General features: G+C 49.0%; 1 protein-coding gene across 1 annotated transcript; it reads right to left on the bottom strand.

The window, feature by feature from the left end:
- Window positions 1-8,088: 8,088 nt before the first annotated feature.
- On the bottom strand, window positions 8,089-18,737 carry SPRY4 (sprouty RTK signaling antagonist 4). Its single transcript, XM_003782088.3, has 2 exons — window positions 18,516-18,737; window positions 8,089-9,285 (listed from the first exon to the last, which is right to left on the bottom strand). Exon 2 carries the CDS (start codon window positions 9,236-9,238, stop codon window positions 8,342-8,344), a length of 897 nt encoding a protein of 298 aa, XP_003782136.1. The 5' UTR covers window positions 9,239-9,285; window positions 18,516-18,737; the 3' UTR covers window positions 8,089-8,341.
- Between the last annotated feature and the right edge of the window lie 221 nt (window positions 18,738-18,958).

Below are 18,958 nucleotides of genomic sequence, written 5' to 3'. Positions count from 1 at the left end.
TAACACCAGCCAGCATCAGAAGCAGAGAGCCAGGCAGGTAATTTAACTAAGAGAATAGGCTGGGCATAAGGACAATAAGGTGCAAATCCAGTGACCAGTTGATGTGACCAGCCACCAATTGATGGCAATTGGCACTCAGCCTGGTGGGGGGGGGTGGTTGGGGGAAATTGAGGGGCCACACCCAGTTTGAAAGTGCAGCTGCCTTTCCACTCCAGCCTACTGCTGCCAAAGGGGCCCCATGGGGCCAGCTCTTTTTATTTTTCAAGAAAAGTTTTAGATTTGGGTTTGGAAACCTCTTAATTTTCAACTGATGACAACCAACAGTTTTTGGAAACACTTTGAGCTGACAGAGATTTCCTATGTGGTCCAGACTGTCAGACTGAAGATAGAGAAACTGAGGCTAAGAGGAGCAGACAGATGAGTTCTTCTATTCTTTGCTCTCCCATCTTTCAGATATTAGCAGCAGTTATCAATGCTGGGCTGAGTGCTGGGTACTCACAATTTCGTCTCCCAACTATTATTTAGACTTGCAGTCTTTATCCTGAGATCTCAGCTAGCGCAGGCAGCAGAACAGGACTTGAGCATTGTGGACCTCAGGCTCTGTGCTCTTCCCCACTGCATTGTCCCAACAGGAGGGGCTGGTGGAAGTGGCAGTTACTTCTCGGGGAACCCCGAGGCCCTGGTCATGCATGCTCACATTTTCAGAGGGCTTTTGCAATCAGGACTGAATGGTTGGTGTACTGCCTGGGAAATTATCACTGGGTTGCTGGGATGGGTGGGTGCATGGGCAGTTTATAACATGGGGGTCCCTAACCACAACCCCTGCTCCCTTTATTCTACCCCTGCTGCTTTGACTTCCTGGTCCCTGCCCCATCCATCTACTCCAAGGCTGGCCTTTGCCTCTGGAAGAACAGGTGTGGTCTATACCCTTCACCCTGTGTATACATCTCTCCCTGTCCAGCCAAGAAGCCACCCGGCCTTGACTTTTTGAATTATCTGAAGCAGTTTACAGCTTCCTTTTATCCCTATGTTGGTCAAGATAATCCAAATCCTTTTTTTATTTTTTAAGACAGAGTCTCACTTGGTCACCCTTGATAGAGTGCCATGACATCAAAGCTCACAGCAACCTTAAACTCTTGGGTTCAAGTGATCCTCTTGCCTCAGCCTCCCAAGTAGCTGGGACTACAGGCACCTACCACAATGCCTTGGGTCTCACTCTGGCTCCAGCTAGTCTTGAACCTGTGAGCTCAGGTAATACACCAAGTGCTGGCACTATATGCGTGAGCCAGCAAATTCTGTTTTTGATTGGAGAAGAAATCAGGATGACTGGGCCAACAGCAATGTCAGGAGGCTTGGTAGCAACACTGTGTGGTAATTGAGGAGACTTCCTGACATCTGGCTGGAAAGGGGTATAGTATTTCAGTGGTTAGACTTGGGTTCAAGGTTTGTCTTGATTATAGTCTGGGAAATATTGGTTAAAACAAACTACCTATTCTACCAACTTCTATAGCAGCACAAGCGAGAAGGATGCCTCTTTCTGGACACACAGGAAGGCATCCCAGGGAAGATGGTAATTTGACTGGGTCTGAAAGTTAGAATGGAGCCTTAGCTGTAGTGCAGTGGCTTTCAAGGCAGATCCACTTATCCGCTGTGTGGCCTTGGGCAAATGACTTTACCTCTCCGAACCTTGGTTTTCTCATTTGTATAATGAGGCCAATTATATCACCCTAATTTGACTATTTTCAAGATTGTAAATAATGCAGCTTCTGTGCTCAGAAGTGATAATTATTACAATTACATTATTTCATAAGGCCACTTTGTCTTTGTTGCCCTGAAGGCTTAATAGAAGGAACAAGTCTGCAATATTTCAACTACTGATTCCAATTAGAACATCACCTAGAGCTCCATTATCTTGCCCCACAAATGGTGCAATTTTTTGTTCAGAGTCCTAAGCCACTTCCTCCGCCATGCTCAGTGGCAGGGGAGCCAGTCGGAAGTGTTCTTGAGTCTCTTTAGGTACAAGAAAGGAAGGGGCCAGGCCCAAAGGAGGAGGCGTAAGAGAGGAAGGGAACAGGGAGGGTTCCAATCCTTGCAACACTTAAATGTTAACACAGGTGTTGGCATAGGAAGTGTCTTCTAATGACAGAAGGAACCAAGGGAGTTCTTCAATCATCTCCTGCTTAACACATACAGATGTATTCATAATTATCCCTTGCCTCCGGCCTCGAGGCCCAGGTGGGCTCCAGAAGGCCTGTGTTCTTGCCAGACAAGAGTCCTTAAAGAACATCATGTAGACAATTGGAATGCCATTTATCGTGCAAAACACAATAAAACCCTGAGCTCTCTTCCTGTCTCAGAGACCCATAAATTATGAAAATTATACCTGCCCCGGGCCATGGACATATTGTTTTATTAAAGTTCCGATGAATAAACTTCAGTCTCTTAAAAATGTCCTCTCAGCTTTCATCTGGCACACACCTCTAATGTGGAGTCCGCTGCCTAGGTTCATTTGATTAGTTCACCTACGGAGTTTGGAAAGTTGAGCTTGCTTGAAGTTGTAGGTTCAGCAAGCTGGAGAGGCCGGCTGGAGAGCTGCAGGAGGGAGTTGGGGCCTCCTGGCCAGATGATAAGACTGTATGGGGGATGCTTCTGTCGGCCAGCACTGGCCAGATCCTTCTTTATGTGATGAGTACTGAGGCTCGGTGCCTTTGTAGGGAGTACTAGTTTTGAATATGAATTAGGGCAGACTCCATTCCTTCCCCTTAATTTTAAATTCCACCGCTGGGAAAACTTTTATCTATTCCATCTTGGGCCACATCCTTCTTCCTCAGATTGAATTACTAAACTAGTGTATCTGTTTTTACATTCTATCCTTCAATCACGTATTGGGTATGGGAGGACTCTGAACTTCACTTTCTGTATCTCTAAGATGACACTAACAATGGCATCTGCCTTGCATGTTCAGTACCTGGTAAAAAGAAGCTGTTCAGTAAAAGCTAACCATGATTATTACCCCGAAGCCATTTCATAACTGAGAACCAAGGAGCAGGGCCAGATAGATGAAGACAAGGGGCACATGTGGAATCTTTCTCAAGACACCATTTAGCTCTGATAACCCAAGAGCATGTGGGGGTGTGAAATCTTAAGGGTTCAGAGGCTTGTATAGATTTGTGTTGTTTTTAATCTCCAAACACTAGGAAATATGAAAGTAAAACCAGGGGCAGGCCTGCTTATGTCTCCACCTGCAAGAAAACCCAAAACTGAAAGTGTGGCACACATGAATTGGGACTGAGCCAATTACAAAGACAATCCTTATATTCTGGTTACTTACCTTGTCTTACTTACCCTGGTCCATGAAGGGTTACAGCACTAATTAATCTTTTCCATCCTATGGGAAAGGGACAGGCCACATGGCCTGGTGACAGAGGACAGAAAATGAGTCTATCTTACTATAAAAGCTTTAGAGTAAACAAGGCCATATTGACTATCCTGTGTCTTCTCTCCTTGGCACGCATTTGGATGTCTGCAAGAGGTTTGGATTTCATGAAGAATCCTGAGGGCCATAATTGGTGACTCCTTAGAAAAACTAAGAACTGGACACATGGCTCCTAATCTCTCCCTCCAAGCAGGCTCTCTTCACCCACCCCTTGACATTTTTGGAGTCTCCTCCCTCACTTATTGATAGTAGAAAAAAAGACCTCCTAATTCTCAATTTTCTGAGAAAACAAGAGGCAGGAACTCACATGTTCTGTAAGTCCAGTTTTCATTGTGATGGGCATAGGAATCAAAGGTGGTGGAAAAGTTCCCACAGCTATGCGCCAGGGTCTCTAAGCTGGAGTGTCTTGGTGGCTAGGGGAGGAGCAAGGGAACCGGAGGAAAGGTGCATTAGGTCACTAGATGAGTAGAAGGTGTGAGGGGTCAAAATAGGTAAATTTCTGTTTGGTTTCTTAAAGCGTGTATATCCCTATGTGTGTGAAAACCTGCACTGGGAACCAAATACAGGGAATAATGGGAGAGGGGCTACAGCATTTTGGGAAAATGGACAGGTTGGATTACCCTTTTCCACCTAATTCTACCCAGTTTGGGGGATTTGTTGTCCATCTGTATTAGACATGTCCCAGTTTAAAGGACAGCTTGCCAGGGAGGCAGTCTGGCAGAATTCAGCTTCATACCCAAGCAGGGCTTTCCCTGCAGTGGTCCCCAGGTTATCTGGGGGAAGATGACCCTTCCATCTGTACCTCCATGTCACACAGCTGCTAAGTGTTCTTTGACAAACTTGGAGCCTTGTTGGGTGAGGATGTCAAGAAAGTGAACACGCGGCTTGGCGCCTATAGCTCAACCGGCTAAGGCGCCAGCCACGTACACCTAAGGTGGCGGGTTCGAATCCCCAGCCCGGGCCCGCCAAACAACAATGACGGCTGCAACCAAAAAATAGCCAGGCGTTGTGGCGGGCGCCTGTGGTCCCAGCTACTTGGGAGGCGGAGGCAGGAGACTCGCTTGAGCCCAGGAGTTGGAGGTTACTGTGAGCTGTAATGCCACAGCACTCTACCCAGGGGGACAGCTTGAGGCTCTGTCTCAAAAAAAAAAAAAAGAAAAGAAAGTGAACACGCAAACACACCAGAAACAGCAGTCCTGTGTATATTTAACAATATATATTTATATATATTTTCTAGATCAGTACATTCAGTTTTTAACTTGTTTTTTTTTTCTTCACAAACAGAAGAACTCTTACAATAGTAGACCTTCTAAAATAAATACTATTAAAATAGAGCTTCAAAATAAATATTCTATACAAAGAAAACCTTCTGTGGTAGCTTTTGTGGTAGGGTGAAAAGGGCTACAGTGGAAGGGGGAGACAAAGCAGGAACATGGTCGGGTGGGAGCCTTGAACAGCTTCTCTGTGACGTGAAACCAAATAGTGGAGCAGCAAGAAGAGAAAGCAAGATAAGACACTGCACAGTTACCCACAGCAAAAAAATGGCAACTCAAGAGTTGTCATGGACTGTCACAGTTAGCAGAGAGAGCGTGAAACTGCTTATCAAAGGCGTGAACCAGAAGGCTGGTGGAGCTTGCAGGATGCCCTAGTGAATTGTACAGTGCAAAGTCATGCTGCTCACATCCCATTGGGTACCTTCTGGGGCAGCACTGGAGAACACGACGCTTTAAGGTGACAGTCATCTGGATCCCAGGCCAGACCAACAGTTTTCACGTGTGCAATCTTGGACAAGTCATTCTCTACACGGGCCTCACCTTTGGCGATCAGTGTAGGCTCCCGAAGGCTGAAAGAACTAGTGATGCCATATGAGGTCTTCTGTCTCCATCGGCTGTGAAGGGACCCACACCAAGAGAAAGGAGTGGTTTTCACGTCCTTCCTGCCCTGGACTGAGCAGCTTTGGCTACACCCTGCCATTTATCTGGGAGGGCTTTCCTAGCCCAGACCCAGTTGCATCCAGGCGTGGCCCCCCACTTTCAGTAAAGGCAGGACTAATACCCACCACCCACCCCCAAGGTGAACAGGAGTAAGAACCAGCTGGCGTGTTTCATAAAAGGCCAAAAGGCATAATCCAGCCAGGTGGGCTGCTGGTACAGAACACAGTCAGCAGAAGCAGCCAGAGAAATGTGTCCTATTTCTGAGTGCTTGGTCCCTCAGTGGCCCACCACTGGCCCCAGGGGTGGGGAGGGCCCACCATGGGCAAGCCAGCTTTTTTCTTTTGTTTTGTTGCCAAGAAGCTGAGGGATTGCTACACACTGGAGCTGGAGGACCGAGGATGGTTCCTTCACCCCTTCCCTTCACCACTGAGCACTGTGGCAGGAGGTGGACTCTCAGGGAAGAGTGCTGCCAACGTCTCTGCAGCAAGTTGAGAGCAAACCAAAAAAGAACAATCCCAAACAGGGAGAGGCGAAAAAAGAAAAAGAGCAAACCAAAACCCAGGAAAATCCGTGTTTACAACTATGTACACAAAATGTCAGGATTTAGGAGGCCAGGAAATAGGGTCTATGTTGGTAGAGGGTTGATGTAGTGTGTGCATGTGTGTGTGTGCATACACAGCTTATATAAATCAATTCTCCACAGAATGGGTGTGTAGACCACCAAGTTCACCAAAGTGCAACTTGCCACTGGGTTGTTTCCCATACAATTTGAGGGAGGGGCCCTGGGGACAGTTCTGTGGCCTTGTGAAAAGAGTGCACATGTGCGCTATTGTTTTGGGGGCCACCTCATCTGAGGAAACATCTCCAGTCCCTTCAGTACACTTCTGATACATTCAATTAGTATAAGTGGTTGGCTGAGTACGTACTTTTTTCCTACTATTCCCTCTGAAATGTTCAAGAACATCCTTATGTCCATCACAACCATGGCAAGGGGAGCTACATGAATCAGCCTTAGAAAATGCAGATGCAAATATTTCACATTCGCCTTTTACAAGCTAGCAAATGTTACATAAATAAAGCCGAAAATAATATGACCCTCCCTTCCTCCAATCAATAAATACCTGTGGTTACAATTAACTTATTCTAAATCATAAGGTGTTACTACTAAGTCTTCAAGAAGGAAAAATAAGGTCCCGGAGAAGTATGGGGTGCGTGCCAATCACAGCTACCTTCCCCATTGCCTCCTTCCTGGAGGCAGTTCTGTTCCTACAGAACAAGCTGGAAGCGTGACAGGAGGTCTGCCTAACGCACTTCCAGTCTCACCTGGGGAAGCTCTTCCAACCCAGGTCAGGCCCTCTCATTAGAGGGAAAAAACAAATGACCACACAAAGCAAAAACCCCACACAACAGCTGGGGAGGAAGGACCAGACACATTACAGCTTTTGCATGCAACAAGTACCTACCCACTGGACGTGCTGCACTTTCTGAGTCCTTTAGCACCTTGAGAGAAAGAGTTGCTACGTCTTTGGGGGCTGTCAGGAGAGGGCGGTGTGGCTATGCACAAAAGCAGGGCTCCACCCCAGTGGCCCCAAGAGAATCCTTCACCCTTCAGCTCTTCAGCTCTTCTGAGCTCTCTGACACCCCCTGCCTTCACTGAGGCTTCCTAAAACTAAAATAGACTCTTTTTCATCTCTCTATTTACATTAAAGATACAGACACATCACTATACACAAAAGGCTATGACAGCAAGCAGCAGAATCGGAAGAGAAGAAACCCAAACCCAGCTCGGCTCAACAGTCACTCATTCTGCCAATGGGAAGTGTTGCCTCTCTTCCTTGCTGTTAAAATCCTCTTCTTGGTGGGGAGGGGAATTGTGTTCCTTGAGGTTGCTTGCCCCCAGATTTTGAAATCAGCCCTTCCTGGGGGTGGCCCAAAAGGAAGCAAGTTGTTTTATTATTTTCTAAAACATCATTAGCATCTGGTTTAATTATTCTATAAAAACATAATGACTGGATCTAGAGACCACAGCCTCAGACTCATTGGCAAAATGATATTTGGTCTCGCATTTGTTGTCCTGGGCTTCTTCTCTACCCATAAAGTTTCTGGAAAGGATCTAAGTAGAGAGAACTCGGACATGTTGTGGGCAGGCGAGCCTGTGACTCAGTAAGAACCGAAAGAGGGTGTGATGAATGGAACACCCCAAGAGTTAGTGACGAAGTTGGAAGGGAGAGAGACACTGCACAGTGGCTCCTAAATCCATCCTGTAGCTCCGGGGAGGCAGGAGCGGAGCAGCAAGGCTTGGACTCCCAGGCTGTCCTCTGTTCTCAGTGGGCTCCCACGTGTTTACAGCAGGGATTGCTAGGGTGTTCTATGCCTTCCCCAAAAGGCTGGGGGGCAAACTAGAGCGGAGTGAGGAGGGGGAAGGAAAAGAAGGTGTAGAAGTCAGGCCACCGAGGGTCTTCTTCAAAGGTACCCTGGCACTCAGTTAACAATTCTTCCCAGGCAGCCAGCTCCTCTGAGAGCCACAGACAATGGAAAAGAGGGAGAGAGAGAGGAAGGGTGGAGGAGGGGCTGGAAAGGCATTCAAGCAGCTGCAGCTTCCGTAGATATGTCCACATCTGTGGTCCTTCTTCTTCTGAAAAAGAAAGATCTCCCCCCCCCCCCCCCCCCCCCCCCCCCCCCCCCCCCCCCCCCCCCCCCCCCCCCCCCCCCCCCCCCCGCCCCCAAACAAACCACACCCTGTCCCTGTCATTGTCTGTTTGACACAAAGTTCCAAGACCCTGAAAAAACCCCAAGTGCTTCTTCACTCTTGAGGAATAGAGTGTTTGTGGTGGTGGACTCTGTATCCTCCGAAGCTGGGGTGGGGAGTAGACAGCAAGGTCAGCCGCGGGGGGATACCAGCTCTGGCCTGGTACCAGTCTTCTCAGGTGTCAGAATGGAAGGTGGAGCGCTGGGGCTTCAACCCAAAGTGTCAGAAAGGCTTGTCGGGTCTGTTGGCCTTCGCATCCGCGCTGGCCGCCTTGCAGATGACGCTGTTCGTGTGCTTGCAGCGGCAGCCGGGGCGGCGCAGGCGGTCGTAGCCACGCTGGGCCAGCTTCACGCAGCCAGTGGCCGGCAGGTAGCAGAGCAGGCAGGGCAGCACCAGGGAGAGCGCGCCCATGAAGGACCAGCGGGCGCAGCAGTTAGAGCGGGAGCAGGAGCAGGGGTGGTCGGCGCAGGAGCCCTCATCGTCCTCGTTGGTGCAGTGGTAGAAGATGCCCTGCACCAGGCACATGCACGTGCCGTAGTTGACCAGGGTCTGGGCCGAGCACAGGCACTCCTGGTTGCAGACCCAGCAGGAGGGCAACGTCCGGGGGGACGCACACTCCTTGCATTTACACTTCCCACAGGCCTCGCACAGCAAGAAGTGCTTGTCCAGCTCCGGTGGGACCGCTGGGCCCTTGAGGTCCAGAGGCTTGCAGTGGACCACCTTGGGCTGGATGCGCACGGCCCTCGGTGAGGCCTGGTCGGTCACAGGTGGCGGTGCCATGTGGTCTAAGAGCCGCTGGTCGGAGGATGTGCTGCTGCTGCTGCTCACAGAGCTGGGGCGTCCGCTGAAGGAGATCCAGTGATGAGTAACATCCTGGTCACAGCGGGCGGGTGTCAGGGCCAGCTCTGGGGCCGCGCTGCGGGTCCGCTTGGGGCCCATAGTGGGGGCCAGGCCGGGGTTGTCTATGTAGTCGTTCTCCACGTGGCTGGTCTTCATCTGGTCAATGGGTAGGATGGTGAGCGGGTGCTGGAGCCGGCCGTGGGGCATCCGGCTGTCAAGGGGCTGCACCATGACTGAGCTAGGAGTCAGGGGGGTGTTCTGTGGGATCGGGGGCTCCATGGGGCTGGAGGTCCTTGACTGCACGGAGAAACAGGCTTCTAGGGGCCCTGGGGTGGGGTGGGGAAAAGGAAGAAAGAATGGATTCCAGGAATCAGTATGCAGCCCGTTAACGCCCACCCCATCAGGTCCTTGAGAGCCCAAATGAAATGGGAACTAAATTCCTTCAGTGAACTTTCCAGCAATTCCCAAGGCTTAGATGATTAATAACACCAACAATGATAGTCAGTGGTAGAAATAATACTTACTAAGAACTTAAGATGTGGAGGCACTCTCACAAGCATCATATACATGAAGTCACTACTCTTTACAACCATCACAAAAAGGAACTACTTTTCTGGTTTACAGAAAACTAATATTCAGGCCCGAAAAGGGGGCTCCCATCTGTAATCCCAGCACTCTAGGAGGCCCTGGCGGGTGAACTGCCTGAGCTCACAGGTTCTAGACCAGCCTAAGCAAAAGTGAGACCCCCTGTCTAAAATAAAAATAGCAGTGTGTTGTGGCCTGTAGTCCCAGCTACTTGGGAGGCTGAGGCAAGGCTGAGGCTCACCCAATCGCTTGAGGTTGCTGTAAGGCAACCTACTACGGCACTCTACTGAGGGCAAAAAAAACTCTCTCAAAAAGAAAAAAGAAAAAAAAGCTAACATTCAAATAACTTGTCCAAAGTCACACAACAGATTGGGAGCAGGACCAAGACTCAAGCCTGAGCAATGCCAGTTCATCCTGATAAATCACTATGAAACTTACTTCTTTTTTAAGATATATAGCTCAATGGTTATAAAACACAGAATGTGGAATCAGACCCAAGTTTGAATCTCAACTCAGCCTAACAGTATTGCTATGAATGAGTTCTTTCACATCTATACCTTAGTTTTGTTTCTGTAAAACGGGTTCCTGTGAGGATTAAATGAAAAAAATGCATATCCCGTGCTTACCATATTGCCTGACATGCAAGTACTCAAATAACTTATCAGTGTCCCAGAGAATAAGAGTTTAGATTTCCTGCACACCTATAAGCACTATGCACCAAACATTACTATGCCAGGTATGAAGGATAGTGTGGTGGAAACAGCCCCTGCGTGCTCCCATGGAATTTATCAGCCAGGTAGACAAAACCTTTATTTCAGATATTCACGAGAGAAGGGCTGTATCTGATGCCTGCACATCCAGGATATTAACTTATTACTATCACTTCTAAATAAGTAACCTCCAATGGCTAATAAGCCCTGGGTATGTGAGCTTTTGACAGCTTGGGATGGGAAATCCTCTCAAGGGGCACTCACATCATCCATTTCCAAGCTCTGAGCTGATCATTCAGACTAAATGCTATTTACTAGAATAGCTAAGCCAACCCTGGATAAGTTTCTAATTTCACCGAGAGAGTGCAATTTTAAGTTGGAATCTGGCCAGAGATTCAACTGCACTGCCTGACACGGAACCCCAGGAAGTCACTTAAATCAAAGAGCGGAAACTGCTTGGTTCAAATTTAGAAAGTGCACATTGTTTTCTATTAGAAGTGCCATTTCCTTGCCTGCTGACCTTTACATTTGGAATTCTGCTGGAGATCAATTTTAAAGAAATAGCACCAGAAGGCCAGGACCTTTGCTCAAGGGAACACAACTTGGAATCCAAGAGAAAGATTAAACTCTGGGAAGATTCCACCCCAATGTTAAAGAACCCCAGGGGATGGAGTGGGAGGGTAGAAGGGAAAACAGTCTTTAGAATGACAAGAAAAGACCACCAATTATCACATTATGAGGGGGGGGTTCCACAAATGCTTTTTCAAGATGCTAATGATGTCCTAATTAGGAGAGCTGATCCTGCCCCTCTACTGTTAGGTTCATCTGGCTCCACTTCCAGTTAACCCATGGTCCCCCTGGACTCAGCACACACTTTGGACCATCCCCCTATTCTAGTCACAGGAGAATGACACCTGACCCTCTGGGACTTATCCATCCATATAAATATCCATATGGAGTGGCTCACACTTGTAATCCTAGAATTCTGGGAGGCTGAGGCAGGTGGATTGCTTGAACTCAGGAGTTCCAGATCAGCCTGAGCAAGAGAACCTGTAAGTCCCAACTACTTGGGAGGCTGAGTCAGGAAGATTACTCAAACCCAGGAGTTTGAGGTTGCTGAGCGAGGCTGACGCCATGGCATTCTAGCCTGGGCAACAGAGAGATAACCTGGCTCAAAAAAATAAAAAGTAAAAGAAAGTGCCATAGACCCAGAACCCTCCTCAACCCTAGACAAAGACCCAGGTCAGGGATACTCGAGGTCCTGCCACCAAAATGTCAGTGGCAGTTTGAAGTTCATATTATCCCATGTAGTTGGGCTTCTGTCTCTCAGGACCAAGATTAGACTGGTCATGCTGTTGAAAAAAGTAGAAGCACTCCTCTCCCGTACGTAGGTCATCCACCCTCCTTTCCCCAGTTCATTTACGGGGAGCTGGGGGTTCATTATAAACAGCCACATTGGCTGGGTGTGGTGGCTCACACCTATAATCCTAGCACTCTCAGGAAGCTGAGACAGGTGGATTGCTTAAGTTCAGGAGTTTGAAAACAGCCTGGGCAAGACCCAGACCCTGTCTCTACTAAAAGTAGAAAAACCAGCTGGGTGTTGTGGCCAGTGCCTGCAGTTCCAGCTACTTGGGAGGGTGAGACAGGAGGATCACTTAAACCCTCGAGTTTGAGGTTGCTGTGAGCTATGACACCATGGTATTCTACCCAGAGTGACAGAGCAGAGACTCTGTTTCAAAAGAAAAAACAAACCAAACAATAAGAAACCAGCCAATTTCCCATAGCCGAATCAAAAGGAATAGGCAATACTCAGAGATTCCAATATGCCCTGGAATCGGAAGGCAGATTTCTTCATCTATGGAAAAGTCCCACCAGGAAGCCAGGGTGAGAACAGCCGCTGCAGACAATGGGGATGTTGGCATTAGCAGGCTCCCTTCACCCTCCAGGGGCAGCTGTCAACATCTGAGCCTGCAGTTAAGGCCAGACGTGGGGGTGGGAGCTCAGGCCACAATGACTTGGCTCTCGGCTCTCTTGGGATACATAGCATCTGATGGCTCTAGCGGGCAGGGCACATTCCATCTCAAATGTATCTTCCCTATCATAAGCCTAATGTAGGACTCCTTCCGAGCACCAGCTCAGCAAAAACAAGGGCTGGTTCAGAGCTCTGGTTTGAGCCTCACTCCCCCATTAACAGGAACCCTCCACAGGAGGGCCCTCGAAGAGCCTCTGATGAATTTATTTGGCTGACAAAGGAAAACAACTTCCTGAGCTGCCTGGTTGATAACCCCACAGCACAGCTAAATGATATCTCAAAAAAAAAACCCCAACTCTCATTTGGTTTAGACTGATCAATCTCTACTCACCGGGACACACCCACCTTCCAGTCTAAGCAAGGCTGACAACCTTAAGTGCAGTTTAATATGTACTCTCTCTGTTTCCCCTGCAAGGAAGGAAGAGATTTATAATATAAATAGGAGAGAGGAGGCTTTCCTCATTTAGGCAGTTTGGAAGAGACTGATGGTCAATTTGGAAGACTCTGGACAGAGAAACAAAGCCAGCATTCCACTTAGCCAAAAAGCACCTCTATCAAATTTTAGGTGACACTCTTATGGATTAGTACAAGGGAAGGAAACTTTTACCTTCACTCAACCTTCTACTAATAATAAATAATAATTATGGAAGCAGTTAATATTTAAGAAACATTTCTTGGTGCCAGGCTCTGTAGAGGAAGAAACAGCACGGAAGATCAGAGTTAGCAAGTGTCAGGGCAGGATTTGAACCCAGGCACTAGAAGCTTGGGAAGCTGAACAGTTGGAACCTCAATCATATAGTCCAGACTTATAATAATGATTTGCAGAAGCTCTCTATAGCTTCTGGGTGTCCATGGAAGGTAGGAAAGCAACAATCTCTTTTATGACCATAACCTCCTCAAGCCCTCAGAGAACCTCATCAGGCCACCCTGGGGCTCAGTAACCCAACTAGCAGAGAAGCTAAACCAGACAAGGATTACAGCAGACTGGATGGCCCTTGGGGGGAATTTTCAGTGTGGAGAGTGAAGGGGGTGGGGGTGGGGGGACATGGGCTGTATATAATCTGTTACTCAGGGAAGGCTCAGAGCTCTAGTTTTCTTTACTCCCAATTCAGTGCTCTTTGGTGTCCCCTTCTGTCACCTCACTCCCCTTTTACTAAGTATTCATCATTTTTCAGTTTTCTTAAAATTGAGTAGGTCTCACTTAAATAGTTCATTACCAAGCAGTCCCTAAAAGGAAACTGCCAGGGTGAGAGGGGAGAGGGAATTCCCTTTCCTCTTACCTATCAAGTTGTACTTAAGGGTCTCTAGGGCCCTTTCATTGATGGGACTTCCTGGCCCAGGTCTCAAGAAGGCAAAGAGGAGCCAGGGTACGAAGAGAGTCCTGGAATACTGAATCAGCAAGCAGGGCATTAAACCCCCTTGGAGCACACTATCCTATTTGTTGCTTGGTGGGTCTGTGACTCCAGAGCCAGCCAGTCTGACATTCAATGCATTTGGTACCTGGGGAGGGGGCTGGGTGCCAGGCTGCAAACCCACTCAATACAGGCTGGCTGAAGAGAATCCAGAGGCATGTTAAATGTCTGCACAATTGGGAGAGATGCCTATTCCCACTCACCCACACCCTTCTCTTAACTTACCCCTAGGGAGGGGAGCTGGGAAATATTGGGAAAATCTGACAGTTGTACTTTGAAAACTACAGGTCAGCTAAAGTGGCAAGAGGCTCTAAATGAATGGGCAGTTTCTGCACTGCCCCATTCAGTCTCAGCAGGTTCTTTCAGTGAAGGCTGTTTAACCCCTTAACATCTCAGAATAAAGGTCTCTTTGGCTGCCATAGAGCCCGCCCACCACTTATTCCTGGATTCTTTGAGACAATATCCCAGTTTAGAAAATTAAGCTACAACCAAATGATGACTTATTGCTTTAAAAGAAATTTTTAAAGGTGGGGCAGTGGCTAGAGAGGGAAGCCAGGGACTGCCCCTCCCTGTACCTCATGGAGAAAGATAATCTTTGCTGAGAATGCCCCCAGTGGGAGAATAAAGCATTTAAGCAGCTGGATTTGTCTGGGAAGGAGTCTTCCTCCTATCCTCAACCCCCAGCACTAAGGAGCTCACTTCTGGTTAAACTCTGTTAGAAATCACAAAAGAAAATAGTTGCTTGTCATCACTTTGTCTCATCACTAGTTATCAGTTCCCAACTCTTTCCCTTCTTCCACAACCAATCAGCTGAGCGCCAAAGCTGCATCACAAGAACGGGTGGGAGTCTTGCTGTACTTTGATTTGGGGCTATTTTAATGAGTTTCAAGTTTCTGCTTCAATGTATTACCCCCTTAATTGTTGTCATGACACGTACCCATAAAGAGGAATTAGAAGTCAAGAGTCAGAAAAGAAGAGAGAGGTTGAAGGAACCTGCTAACCACTGGCAGGGTTTGGGAACTGCTGGCCCAAGTCACGGTCTGAGCTGGGACCAGAACCCTAGACCCCCAGGGGAGGGCTTCCTCCCATCGATAAACACCAAGATCATATTACAGTATTTGTTTCCCTATCTTCCACCAAGAAATGGACTCACAATAATAGATTTTAGCTTACTCCTGGGACGGGGCAGGAAATTACTTCCCCTTCCCCCACTAGAGAATGAAAGACTACCCACAAGGGAAACCACTTTTCTGCAAGTGGCAGCCTGCCCCTCCGGGCCCCTTCCCTCCTCTCCTGGATCCAGCACATCTGTGCTCCGTCCCCAGTGCCCTTGCTTCCTTCACAGAGTGGGGCCTGTCCTTGGAAAGAACAATCGTGATCACAGCTGAACTGTGGAGCCTCTTAAGCCTAGACACATGGCCCGGATACATTCCCTAGCCTTGTCAGATGTCCGGATCTGAAGGGTGGCCCCAGGCCCCTGAGAGCCAAGAATACCCCGCCTCTTACATCATGCAATACCCCACACCTCCTGTGTAGGAAGGAGTGCTCTGGAAATGAGGCTGTCCTCCTAGAAGCCTTGTAATAACAATGACCATGGCCCTAGTCTTGGCCACTCACTAGCAATTCTGCTGGCCCCTGGCCCCTTGGGAGGAGCCGGTTCTCTTTATTCTGCAGAGAGGTAAACTAAAGACACACTTCGCAGGTTTGCTTAGCCACTGGCCTGGTCTGGAAGGAGCAATGCAGCTGTCCATATGTTGTTCTTCTCTTTCTTCCTCTGGCAATTTTGAAAAAGCAAACATACTTTAACGAGTCACTGCTTTCCCCTCTGTCAGGAAGATTCAGGTTGGCCTTGACATGGAACCATCTCGACTCTTGCCATTTCCTTGCCTTTAAAACTTTGCCATGTTTGCATCCAAACCCCCAAATTTTTGGATGGGCAAGAGGCTTGGGCAAGATCCAGGTTGTCATCACAAGAGAACTCCCACCTCAAGTAGGGACCAGATGACAGGTGCTCTCAATTTACAGCCAGATTAATGCTACAGTTTTCAAAGAAATAAAGAAGGAAGAATTTTTCCTGGCCTCCTTGATACCTGTAATAGCCAGGTCCTACCTCATAGGATGCCCAGAGTTCAGAAAAATGCTGCAGGGTCCCATATCTGTGGGTTTATAAGGTATCATACCAAAGGACTTTAGCATTGGAAATGGAAGCCTCACATGTGATTCCAAAATAATAAACCCACAGCAACATACCTCAAGGGACACTTTAGAAAGTGTTAATGGGTTTCTTCCTCCTCCCTAATTCTGAAATCACTTTTGCAGGAAAAGGGTACCATCACTGTTAGTCAAGGAAGTCAGCAAAACCTCTGGGCATATGCAATGTCAGGTTTACCAAAGTAGGAGGTCAAGGGTATGAACTGGGCAGAGAGCAGATTTCCAAACAGCCAGATCTCTCCACCCATCTGGAAGGATGCAGAAAAAAATGACATCTAAGAGCTCCAAAATGCCCCCAAGCCCCTAGCCTCTGTCCTGCTCTTGCCTGGATCATTCTATTCTCTGTGTTCCACCTCATCTAACCAAATCTTTATTCAGTGAGATGCTGCCATTTCAGAGGGTAATCTGGTATAATCTGGAAAAGGTCATGGGGCTAGACAGGAAACCATTTATACCCCAGCGAAAACGGAGTAACTCCTGAGTTCAGAATCTAAAACGGAAAATAAACATCTTTAAAGTCTCCCACACCATAGCTCAACGGCCTCTGTCCATTGAGATCTCAGAATACTGTTACCAAATTGCCTCCCATCCACAGCACCACCCCCACTACCATCACCAAGGCCAGCCACATAGCTCAGTTGGCCAGTGTATGCACTGTTCAGTTAGGATTAATCTAGAATCTTCAGGCACGTGAGGAGCCTCCCAAGGGATGCGAAGGCAGGGAATTGCAATTTCACACTAAACATCTCTGCAACTTCTTTCCCACCCTTGAGAAAGAGAGAGGGGACCAACTGGAGCTCTCCCTTTCCTGCTGTCCCACACTTCCACTAAAGGAAAAAAAAGCTAAAAATTTCAGATGTTTATGCTGCATTTGTATGAAGATCTGGAGAACTCAAAACATTGTGAAATCCACCAGTGCAATACTGGGAAGGGCCTTAAGCCAAACTGAGCTCATTAAGAAATTGATAAACCCTCATTCCCCAACTGCTCAGGGCCTTTACCTTCCAGCTTTGAATCCCGAAGAAGTTTGTCAGAAAGGTTAGAGAGTCTTGGCCAGCTAACCAGACAGACGTGAGCTTGCTCCTGCCTCTCTGCAGGTTCTCTTCTGGCCTCTCCCCAAGCTGGAGAGAATCATGCCACTGATTTGGAGGCAGGAAAGGGGATGCCACTAGGTCTGGTTGCCCTACACTTTTTTCTCCAGCACTAACCATGTTGGGGGGTTCCCAAGAGACTTGCTTGCTGTGCCAAGAAGGTGGACTGCTACCTACACCCAGGCCTAGAAATATGGATGGCCACCCAGCAGCTCGTGAAGGAGGCAGGCAGGAGCTCTTCCCTCTGCCTACCATCCAGGCCCTCTGGCCCATTTTTGTCTCTCCTCCATCCCTCAGCCCTTCAAGCCATGCCATGATTTCCCCTCTTGTCTCTTCTGCCCACAACCCCCAGCTCTCAATCAAAGAGAATTGAGAAACCGTCTTCTTGCACAAGAGTAGCTACTGTCTAAATGCTTTTTGATCATCTGCATGGAGAGGGAACTGGGCACAGCCCCGGCCCCAGTGATGGAGCCAAGTCCTTGCTGCCCTGTCTGACCAAACCCGCCCTCACCCAGCTCACTGCTCCCGGAGCTTTGGCGATTCACGATTTTTCGGAACATACCGTCTCTATCCTCTTTTCTAGGTGATGTCAAACCTGGTACCACCAAGAAGGAAGGAGGGAAAGTGGGAGCCTTATCTCTCCTACGTTCCCAACCTCTTCCTCCAGCTCCAACATGCTTGGCGTTATGTAAACGCACCTTCAGCCCCCACTACAGTCCTAGCGCGGCCCGGGGGCCCCTGGGCCTGGCATACCTCGGTACCGGGGGACAGGGAGGCAAGGGGTGGCTGAGCAGCCTTGGGGCCTGCAGAAGCCGAAGAAGGAAAAGGCAACTGCAACGCAGTTGCACAGCATAAAATGCAGCAGCGGAGCAAAGGTCAGACGGCTAGGAACCGCCTTGCCAAGAAGAGGGAGCAGAAATGCCCAGTTCTGGGCCGGCCCTGCGCCCATCAAGGGAAGAAAGGCAAAAGGGGAGAAAACCCAGTCCGTCACTGCTCCAAAGGAGAAAGAAAAATCCACGTCGAGCATAGGCCCCTGCGGTGGACTGAGGAAGTATACGGTAGAGCTGGCACCGTGGGCACTGAGCCGGGAGGTGGGCGAGCCGCCCAGGTTGAGGGCGCCCCGACCCGTGAGGTGGCTCCTGACCAAGCCCAGAGCGTCCCGTTCCAGAGCTCAAGGCGGGTGGTGGCAGGCGCAGGAAAGAGGCCAGGCCAAAGGCAAACTCCCGGGACACGCACAGGGCTTCCCAAGTCGCAGAGGGCGGGGAAGCCGGGCTTAGCAATGCCCAGGGGTCGGAAACGGTGGTGCCAGGCTATGAACACCCTCGGCGCCCTGCCGGCCGGGCCGAGGGCGTCAGGGAGCTGCGGCGCACCGCAGCGACTCAAGGAGGCGCAGGCAGAAGGAAGGAACACTAAGGCGCGCCTAGAAATAGCGTACCGTTTGCCCCAGCCAGAAGGGGAGTCGTTCGCGGCTCAGAGGGGAGCAGTTTCGGATCCCCAAACCGGTCATGGACTTACTTTGAGGAGCCGCAGAGTCACAAGCATCGCTCCACGTCAGTGTAAATCCCGGAACCCAAGCAGGTCAGCTCCTGCTGTACTCGCAGACGCCGGTCGGAGGAACCGGCAAGGCTCCCTTTGCTCCACAGCGCCAGCTCCGCGCTGTCAGCCTTGTTCGCTGCCTCGGCTGCGATGTTGCAACCACTGCCTGGGAAAATGGCTTTTTTATGAATGGGAGGGAAGGGAGCGCCAGTGCACATGCGCGCCGCCCGCGATTCTATGAATGGGTGGGCACAAGAGACCCCGAATGCGCATGCGCAGCTCTCCTTTTTTTATGAATGGGGGGCCGGAAAAGAACTTAACCCATGATTGCTGGGGCTGGCTCTAGTTCCTCAAGGGGCCGTCGTTCTTTTACAAAGAGGGGTGGAGGTTCGTGTGGAGGTTGTTGCTTTTTTTTTTTTTTT

Source organism: Otolemur garnettii, unplaced genomic scaffold (genome assembly GCF_000181295.1).
Source record: "Otolemur garnettii isolate 467f Iridium unplaced genomic scaffold, OtoGar3 scaffold00003, whole genome shotgun sequence".
Taxonomy (NCBI): Eukaryota; Metazoa; Chordata; class Mammalia; order Primates; family Galagidae; genus Otolemur; species Otolemur garnettii.
This window is presented reverse-complemented; position numbering and strand designations above follow the sequence as displayed.